At 35.3% G+C, this 11,107-nt stretch overlaps 1 protein-coding gene across 3 annotated transcripts in view; it reads right to left on the reverse strand.

The window, feature by feature from the left end:
- The window catches only part of HMCN1 (hemicentin 1), a 541,857-nt gene that overhangs the window by 200,052 nt on the left and 330,698 nt on the right, over positions 1–11,107 (reverse strand). For all 3 annotated transcript variants that reach the window (XM_010853073.1, XM_010853072.1, XM_010853074.1), the window contains exon 36: positions 10,387–10,510. In XM_010853073.1, coding sequence (XP_010851375.1) covers positions 10,387–10,510 — 124 coding nt within the window. The remainder of the gene's footprint in view (positions 1–10,386; positions 10,511–11,107) is intronic.

Genomic DNA, 11,107 nt, shown 5'->3' on the forward strand with positions numbered 1-11,107 from the left:
CTCATGCGAAGAGTTGACTCATTGGAAAAGACTCTGATACAAGGAGGGATTGGGGGCAGGAGGAGAAGGGGACAACAGAGGAGGAGATGGCTGGATGGCATCACTGACTCGATGGACGTGAGTCTGAGTGAACTCCGGGAGTTGGTGATGGACAGGGAGGCCTGGCGTGCTGCGATTCATGGGGTTGCAAAGAGTCGGACATGACTGAGCGACTGATCTGATCTGAATCAATGTATTAAATCTTCCTGTTTGAAATGCTTAGACTGTTTCTGTTTTCTGCTGAATTCTGACTTATGGCATTTAAGCAAAAAAAAAAAAAAAAAAAAGACCTTTAAATACGACTATCTGACTTTTACAACTGGAAAGGAAAAATAATTAGCCCATGGCACATTGCTCCAAAACAGTTATTTAAATATTAACTTGAAGCCTGCTGGACTGAAGTGATCATTGATGGCTTTGACAGGCTATGTAACTGCTGCAATAAAACAATATGGTGGGAATAAGAAATATAACATCCATGAAGCAGATTGGCTATTTTTCATTCCACTAGAGAACTTAAAGAGAAAGGATTAGATGTCAGCAAGAATGGTAGAATAAGAACTTGCAAAATCCGCTCCACCATAAAAAAAAAAAAAAAAAAAGAGCATTGGAAAATTATCAAAACAAACTTTCTTAAAACTCGGGGAATTAACCAAATGCTTACAATAATTCAAGAAGTGTTTATTCAAGAAAAAGAGCTAAATCTAATTAAGAAGAGTGAGTTTTACAACATTTTATCTGACTCTCTTCCCATCACTCTTTCCTTACCTCAGCAGTAATCTTGAAAACAAATAGCTCTGCAGCCACAGTGAAAAAAAGCACAGTAAATATTGGAGGGGAGCAGAGCTACCTAAAAGCCCCATTCCTAGAAGACTCACTATTTGACCTGTCTGGCCTTTCTCTGGAAATTTCCACTCCTAGGACTTGTCTTTAACTATCCAGACCCAAAATTTGCTCAGTGAAATCAGTCCCTTTCCCAGAGGCATTTTAAAGTCTATCACAACAGACTTCACAGAGATTGTCCAGGAAAGTTACCGTATTAGTTTCCTTTCCCTTCCATAACAAATTATTTCAAACCTGGTAGTTTAAACAGCACAAGTGTATTATTTCACAGTTTTGTGGGTCAGAAATCAACATGGCTTCACTGGGTTAAAATCAAAGTTGCAGAAGGACTCATTTCCCTTCTGCTGGGTTCAAAGGAAAACCTGTTTCCTTTCCTATTCAGAGGATAAAGCATCTGCCTGCAATGCGGGGGACCCGGGTTCGATCCCTGGTTTGGGAAGATCCCCTGGAGAAGGAAATGGCAACCCACTCCAGTATTCTTGCCTGGAGAATCCCATGGACAGAGGAGCCTGGCGGGCTACAGTCCATGGGGTTGCAAACAGTTGGACACGACTGAGTGACTTCACTTTCTTTCCAACTTTTAGAGAGGACACATATTCCTTGAGTTGTGGACACCTTCCTCCATCTACAAAGCTAGTAATAGGGAAGGTCATAAGACCTCACATCTCATCATTCTGAATTCTGCCTTAATTTTCTACTTTTCATGATGTGTCTGGGTCCATCTAGATAATTCATAATAATCTCCCTATTTTAATGTCCACTGATTGATAACATTAAATTTTTTAAAAATACTAAAGAAAGTCCTTCAGGCTGCATAAAAAGAGTGACTTTAATACATATAAAGAAGTAAAGAGGACTGGTAGAGGTAACTAATAGTAAAGACAGTAAAACTGTATATTTTGCAGATAACATTGTTTTCTCCTTCCTGATTTAAAAGACAATAACATAAATCAATGCTTATAAATATATATTGATAGGCACATGATGAATAAAGATGTAATTTGTATGACTATAATAGCACAAAGGAGGGGAAAGGGAAGGGATCTATATAGGAGCAAAGTTTTTATAATACTGAAACTAAATTAGTATTAATCCAAATTATTAACATTATTAATTAAGATGCTAATTGTAATCCTTAGGGCAACCACTAAAACTCAAAAATATGGAAAAAGAAGGAATAAGATAAAATGGTACACAAGAAAATATCTATTTAACACAAAAAGGCAGTAATGGAAGAACACAAAAACAACACATACATACATACATATAAATAGACATAAATCCTAGCATCTCAGTAATTACATTAAATGCAAACGTATAAATACCCTATGCAAAAGGCAGAAGACACCGGCAGAATGGATTTAAAAAGCAAAAGAAAAATAAAAACATGACCTAACTATATGTTGTCTACAAGTGATGCACTTTGGATTCAAAGACACAAATAGGTTGAAAGTAAAAGGATGGAAAAGATATCATGCAAGCAGTAAACAAATAAAAATGGAGAGGCTATACCAGTATAAAAAAAAAAACAGATTTTGAAAGAAAAACTATTAGTAGCAACCAAGTAAGATATTTTTAAATGACACAAAGTATCAATTTATCCAAAATACATGACAATTATAATCACATATTCGCAAAACAGTTACTCAGTGGTATCTGACTCATGGCAATCCCATGAAGTGTAGCCCACCAGGTTCCTTTATCCTTGGAATTCTCAGAGAAAGAATACTGGAGTGGGTAGCCATTCCTTCTCTAGAGGATCTTCCTGACGCATGGATTGAACCCAGGTCTCCTGCAGAACAGGAAGATTTTTTACCATTTGGGCCCCCAGGGAAGCCCATAAGTGAAAGTGTTAGGCACTCAGCCATGCCTGACTCTCTGCGACCTCATGGACTGTAGCCTGCCAGGCTCCTCTGTCCATGGAATTTTCCAGGAAAAGAATCGACCTGAAGTGCAGGAGACCAGGGTTCAATCCCTGGGTCGGGAAGATCCCCTGGAGAAGGGAATGAATGGCCACCCACTCCAGTGTTATTGCCTGGAGAATATCATGGGCAGAGGAGCCTGGTGGGCTACAGTCCACGGGGTCGCAAGGAGTCAGAAACAACTGAGTAACTAATACACACATTCACAAGACAATAGAGTCTCTAGATACACGGAACAAAAATTTTGCAGAATCTAAGGAAGAAAGACAATTCAACAAGAATAGTCGGAGACATCCACTTTCAAGAACAGATATAACAATTAGACAAAACTGAACAACACTATAAATCAAGAGATATACACAGAATAGTCCACACAAGAATAGCAAAATCAACATCCTTCTCAAGTGCACATGGAATATTTTTAAGAATAAACCATATGTTAGGCTATAAGAGAAGTCTCCAGACATTTAAAAGGATTAAATCATACAAAGTGTGTTTTTAAACCACAACAGAATGAAATTATGAATCAATCATAAGAGAAGAGTTGGGAAATTCACAAATATGTAGAAATGAAATAACACACTCCTAAATAACATGTTTCTCAGAGAAGAAATCATATAAGATATTACATAATACCCTGAGATAAAATAAAAATACAACACATGAAAACTTACAGGATGCACATAAAGCAACAGAGAGTGAAATTCATAGCTGTAAACAACTATATTAAAAACTCAAATCAGTAACCTAACATTCCACCTAAAGAAACCAGAATAATAAAGAAAAGTCAACTAAACCCAAAGCGGGCAAAATAAAGGGAATAATAAAGAACAGAGAAAAAATAGACAATAGAAAGAAAGAGAAAATCAATGAAACTAAAATCTGGTTTTTTGAAAGACCAATAAAAGGGACAAAATTTTAGCCCAACTGACCAAGACAAAACAAAAGAGAGGAGACCAAATTACTTCGATCAGGAAAGAAACAAGGGTCATTGCTACCAACCTTACAGAATTACAATTATACAGTAATATTATAAACAGTTTTGTGCCAACAACTAGGTTATAACCTAGATGTAATAGATAATTTCTTAGAAAGATACAAACTACTAACACAAACTCAAAAAGAAACTGAAAATTTGAATAGACACATAAAAACAAATTGCATTAATAATCATTAAAAAAAAGTCCTTCACATACATACTCACAAAACTGGAGAATGGTTTTAATAGTGAATTCTGCCAAACATTTTAGAATTAAACTGAGTCCTTCACAAACTCTTTCAAAATAAAGCAATGAGTGAAACACTTCTTCAATCATTCGAAGAGGTCAGTGTAACATGATAACAGAACCAGACAGACAGAGTCAATAAAAGGACACTATGATCAATATCCCTTATGAAAAGAGACACAAAAATCATCAAAAAATACTAGTAAGGTGAATCCAGCAACACGTAAAACATATTATGCACCATGACTAAGAGGAATTTATTCCAGAATGGCAGGGTTGGCTTAACATATGAAAATCAAGTACTGTATTCAATTCAGTATTATACTAAAGACTTAACTCAAAATGGACTAAACACTTAAATGTAAGACCTGAAACCACAAACTCCTAGAAGAAAACATAAGAATAAAGTTCCCTGACAGTGTTCTTGGTAATGATTTCTTGGATATGACACCAAAAGCATGAACAATAAATGCAAATATATATATGTGGTTTGCAAATATTTTCTTCTGTTTTGTAGGTTGCTTTTCATTTTTCTGATGGGTTCCTTTACTTTGCAGAAGCTTTTCAGTTTGATGTAATTCCACTTGTTTATTTCGCTTTTTTTTTTTCTCGCTTTTATTGTTTGTGCTTTGGGTGTCATATCCATATATATAATAAAGGGTGAATAATAAAAATATACAAGAAACTTAGACAACTCAATAGCAAAAAAAAAAAAAGCCACCAACAAATAATAAATAATACAAATATATAATGAGCAAAGGACCTGAATAGACAGTTTTTCAAAGAAGATACACAAATGGCCAACAGGTACAAGAAAAGGAGCTCACCATCACTAATTATCAGGGAAATGTAAATCAAAATCACAAGTGAATTATCACCTCACACCCATTAGTATGGTTATAAAAAATACAAGCAATAACAAGCGTTAGTGAGAATGTGGAAAAAAAGAAATTCGTACACTCTCAGTAGGAATGTAAATGGTAATGACCACTAGAAAACAGCATGAACTTTCCTCAAAAAAGTTAAAAATAGAACTACCATATGGTCCAGCAATCCCATATTTGGTTATATATCTGAAGCAAATAAAATCAGTATCTCAAAGATATCTATAACTCCCATGTTCATTGCAGCATTATTTAAAAAAGCCAAGACATAGAAACAATCTAAGTGTCCATAGATACATGAATGGATAATGAAGATGCTGTCTTTCTCTCTCTCATTCCCTCTGTGTGTTTATTATATGCACTGTCATACATTATATATATATATAGAGAGAGAGAGAGACAGACAGACAGACGGAATACTTCTTAGTCACAAGAAGGCAGGAAATTATGTCACTTAAAACAACCTGAATGAAACTATAGGACCTTATGCTGAGTGAAATAAGCCAGACAGAGAAAAATAAATACTATATGATCTCACTTCTATGTGGAATTTAAAGAGTTGAACTCATAGAACCTGAGAATAGAATGGTGGTACCAGGGGCTGGGGGGTGGGGGAAATGGGGAGATACTGGTCAAAAGGTACAACCCTTCATTTACAAGATCAAGTTCTGGAAGTCTAATGTACACCATGGTGACTATTGTACTTCTAAATACTGTACTGGTAACACAGTAGATCTTAAATGTTCTCACTACACACACAAAAATAGTAACTGTGTAAAATGGTGGATGTGTTAATTTGATTGTAATAATATTTCACAAAGTATACATACACTGAATCATCCCCTGGTACACTTAAAATGTATAGAATTTTATTCATCAATTATATCTCGATAAAGCTGGGGAAAAAAGAATAAAAGACAGAGTGGTACTGTTATAAGAATCACAATTAGGCAATGGAACAGAATTGATTTTAGAGAAATTTAACCCTTACATGTACAATCAAATGACTTCAAAAAGCATGCCAAGCCATTCAGTTGGGGAAAGATTAGCCTCTTCAATAAAGGGTGCTCGTTCATTTAACATAAAAACTAAATAAAAATATAAATACTATTATTCCCTTTCTGCACAAAGAGATGGTTTTGGAATACTGAATTTAGGTGAACACTGTTGTAGAAGAAGAATTAGTAAGGTAATAATATTTTGTGATAACAATAAGATGTCTGCATACTGTGTACTCCAAGTAGAAGATTGAACTCTATTCGACTTACTGGCTTGCTTTCTTCTAAAGGCTCCAGGCATGTATCATGCCAAAATCAAAACACCTTCCTCTGAACATATTGTGGGTCTAAATTTTGCTATTACTTTAATCACTCAGAGACATTAATTCATTTTTTTAAAATCATGGTAAAATTTGAATTAATATATAACTGATCAAAAGTGCCTTGGAGACTCCCTAACCATGAAAATTATAATACAATGAATAATATATTCACCAATACCAAGAAAATAGCATAGTAGAGCCCTGAACTAAAGTTATCCTTTAAAAGATAAAAGTTCTCTACAATATTCTCAAGTTCCTCTAGGCCACAAGTGAGCTATTACACAAAACACAAAAATGATATAGAAAAAAAAAAATTTAAGTGGGTGTTAGCATATTTTAGCCAAGCAAATACATCCAAATAATAAAATGAAGGGTGCTCTACTAATGTTTTAGCCAGACAAGTAATACAGACACAAAATAGTTCCTGGCCAGCAGTAAAGACAGCAGGACATTAGATATATTTGTTAAAATGTTGGTGTAATGAGCAGGGCCAGAAGCCAAATATGTGTTTGGCCAAAACAGTCATTAAGCTGCTATTTACAGATGATGACCAGGAACCAGACACCAGGCTATATTTTTCATGTCTAGTCTTGCATTGATTCCTCAGAACAACTTCCCTGATTGTGGTATTATCTTCATCCTTTCCATTTTACAGATGAGAAAACTAAGCTTTTAAAAAGTTAGCATCTAAGCCCACTGTCCTCTGGATAATACTTGGAGTGTATTATCCAGTTCAAAGCTTTTCACTACAATATTCTACTTCTGGGTGCTTCACCGTGGTTGATTTTGGCTAGAAAATAATTACGTGCAGACGAATGCTTGGGCCATTAGACCCCAAAGAATCATTTGTTTGTGGAAACATCTGTCTCACTTGGCAAGTATTTGAGGTTTAAATATAATTTCATAGTTTGGTCTAGAGAATTAGAACTTCAAGAATTATGAAACTTTGATCATCAAAAGGACCACCTACTGAGAGCCTCTGCCGTCTATAATAGAACTTCCCTTGGAAAACCCAGGGGATCATAAGAATGTTCCCCTTCTCGTGATCATGACTTCATTTCCAGTCCAGGAGACCATGCACCCTTACTCCACCTTTTGGAAACCCTTTTTTCCATGTTTGAGAAAAATGGAAGCATCTATACTCCTTTTTTATAGAAAAGCAAAATAATAAGCATGTTGAAAGCTGAGTTTCTTAGGACTGAATACTTTTGGATGACAATTGTATGGATACAAAAGACTCACTTGCTGAGTGTGTTAGTCCTGGGATTAAAACAAATCCTAATTTGAAAAACAGCTATAGGATTGGTTAAATAATAAAAGAAATAATTAAATGACAGTTGCTTTGCCTATAGATTTTTCAATGTCCCTCTTAATATACAGCACCAGACTTATATATAATACTTTGGAAGCACTCAGAAAGCAAGAGTATAAGCAGGCTACTACAAACTTCTATTACTGACTTCTTAGCTTTATTACAAAATTGAATTATCAAATTAATAATTAGAGAGAGTCATTAATATCTCAAGTAATTCAATGTGTGGTATCTTTAACCACTCTCTCCCTATTCTTATGCAATTTTTTTGCCTCAGATTAATTTGTCATTTTTAACCTCTGAGGTCTTTGTGAAATCCACCAACTAATCCCTTAGAAATTCCTACATCTTTTTTAACATCTCCAATTCTCCCTGAAATTATGAATACAAATATGAAAGAGGACAGGATCAAGTCTGGCACCATGTCCCTCCAATGTGACACAGCCATCATGAAGGCCAAGATGATACATCACTTTCTGTTCATATTCCTGTCACATGTCATGTTAACTACTTCCTCCAGGTTGATCATGATCAATATTAGATTAGAAGTTCACTTCATCATTTATTCTTCCTTCAGGTTGATGAAATGTTATCCAGACAAGTCAAGATCCTATTAGGGGAAACATTTTCAGCTAGTAATATATCTTACTTCTATTCTATGGTAATTCATATCAAGAAGACTTTTCTATTTTCTGACTAGTCTGGTAGTTTTTTTAAAAAATCCTTACAATCACCAACCTTGTGTTTCCCTTTTTTCACACTAACCCAGATATCTTCCAGCCTCCTTCTCCTTGTCTCTGACGATTTTCTACTTGTGTACTCTAATTGAATCTCTTGCTAACATGTACTTTGTTACCATAGTTAGATAGTATGTTGATAGACTTGTGTTTTCTCAGATATTGGATCTGCTTTTTTCTTTTCTGTTGTTGCCCTGTGTTTGATGATATACTCGAGTTCTTTCACGGACTCTAGTCTTCAGTCAGTCTTGACTACACTGGCAAGTCTCTAGACCAGTCTTTACAGTCTGGGCCAATGTTTTTCCATGTAAAGGCTCAGATTACTTGCATGAGAGATGCTGTTTCATGAGATGTGGGAAAGCATCCAGAAAGATGTTTTTCTAAAAAGCAATACATATGATTTTTATGAATACAAGTCTGGGAGCCCCAAATACTGAGGTCTGGTTCTTCCCAGTTCTGGGGACATGTTCTCTTCTTCACTACAGAGTTTTCATTTAAGTAATTTAAAGCAGTCTAGAGAACAAATAACTTCTCTTTTCTGGACAGCTTCTGAAAGAGTAGAAGTGGGAGATAATATTATATCTAAAACCTTTAAACCTCAAAAGCACTCTTCAAGTCAGATACTCAGATTAATTAAGTAGCTTGCTCAAAGTTATACAAATCATGGTTAACAAAGAATTTAAACCAAAGTTGGCATCAGTCCAGTGCCTGAGATGATGGCAACATATCATGCTATCCTACTCAACTGCTTCCTCTTAGCCAGCAATGGGAGACCAGATTAGGACTGAAGCTATTGGAAAGGAGAAGATAAATAATCTATACAAAAAGGAGACAAAGAGACTCAGGGCAGGAAAACTGGGGAGAGCAAGCCCACCCCCAGCACACTCTTATTTGGAAGTTGAGGTCTGAGTAAATGCTGGAGACAGCTGCCAAAGAATACTGGAAACATACAGAGGCCTCACAAGGAATGAGGTAAATTCAAGGCAACTTAAGGAAGAGCACAGTCAATCTGTCCCCTAACCCTCAAGTATGGTGAGACAATTCCAAAATGGTTACAGTCAGATATTGATCATTAAGTTAATTATTCAATGAAAAACTAAAGGTCCTCTAAGAAATATAGTTTGTGTATATGATAAGTCAGATATTCATATCTGAAAAATGGGGGAAAGAATAAAGTGGGTTTATTGGAAACATTTAGAGAATTGATTATTTTAATTTTTTAACTGGGTGATTTAATTAAAAGAAAACATGTAAAGAAACAGATGAGAAGAATTCAATGTTTACACAAAATTTTTTCATTCACTTATTATTTACTCTTTCATTTGTCAAACATTTATTGACTTCCTACTATATACCTGGAGTTAAGCTAAATGCTGGGGTGTTATTTCAGGTTTAGATCACTCAGTAAATATGGGGTGAATATATGAATGAATGGATGGAATGAATGAATAAAAGGCTTAACAAGCAATCACATGAATTAGAGAAAATGAATAAAGTGTACAAGGAGATCTTCGCTAGCTCTCTGTAAATATCCTTGGCTGAATTAGGAAAGTCCAGACGTTCAATTCTTGGTCCTTTCTGATGAACCTCTACAGATCTGAAGTCTCACAATGACAGTTCAGGAGTCTTTCAAGTTTACTGCGAAGCTGCAGTATTCATGAGGCATTCCATGGCCACTCAGACTTTTTACTAAAGTACACGAGGGAAGATCCTCAGCCAAAGATAGGTTCTACTCATGTCTAGCTTCAAAACATTCATCTTTTAGGCAGGCAAGATAATCATAGACAATGCGAAGGAAAAAACCTGCAACTTCTGGTTTTTCAACAAAAGTTATCTGTACAAAGCTATCAGCTGACAGAATTCAAACAATTAAAACACAAGGTGGTGTGTGTGTTTATGAGCTCTAGCTTGTCTATTTGACAACATGAAAACTGAAGATCTTCAATGAGTAATGACCATAATATAAACTATATACTTTTCTCATACGGACTAAAATAAACCCTCATTTCTTTTACATTACAATTCAATAAAAACGAGCCCAATGTTTTTTTTTTAAAAGACCATAGAAATGCTCTTTTGTTAAGACATGGAGGTGCCATTACCATGTACATGCAGTTGAATGTGCTGCTGTGTTTCTCCAGCTGCATTGGTAGCCACACACGTGTATCTGCCAGCATCTTCCATCAGGGCTTTGGCAATTTGTAGAAGTCGACCAGAAGACTGTATCTAATTGGGATCAGAAAATATAGCAGCATTCTGGACTTTACATGTGGACTTGAAAATACTTGCTGAAGAGACAAACCCATTTAAGTTTATAATATCTAATTATATTTTTATGCTGGTATCTTAATTACCTTTTGACAAATTAGAGCCAGATCACTTCATCATGCACAGGAAAACAGACTATTTTGATGGAAAAGCTTTTCTTACACATTGGAAAACACGAAGTTACCTAAGGCCAGCCTGCTGGTATAGTCATAAAAGTCCACTGAATAAAAAGGCTTTAGCAATGCAACTATGAGGTATGTGATGAAAATGGAGCTATTTGAAAAAAAAAACATGGTTATATTTATATAACACTTCATAAATAGTTTTAAAACAACAATCTTTTTTGATTAAATGGTCACAGGGGCCAGAAAAACAATAAAAATTATAAAATATGAGTAATGGAAATGCAGATAAATTTCCTCCTGTCTGATTTTCCTTATTTCCTTCCTAAGCACATGACAACTGGCCTCCACCATTTTAGAAGTAGTGATTCTGTGGTTACACTTTGAAACGGATTATTCAGGGCTTAGCAGTAACTTCCTTTTTAAAGATTTC

Source organism: Bison bison, unplaced genomic scaffold (genome assembly GCF_000754665.1).
Source record: "Bison bison bison isolate TAMUID 2011002044 unplaced genomic scaffold, Bison_UMD1.0 scf7180017864322, whole genome shotgun sequence".
NCBI lineage: Eukaryota > Metazoa > Chordata > Mammalia > Artiodactyla > Bovidae > Bison > Bison bison.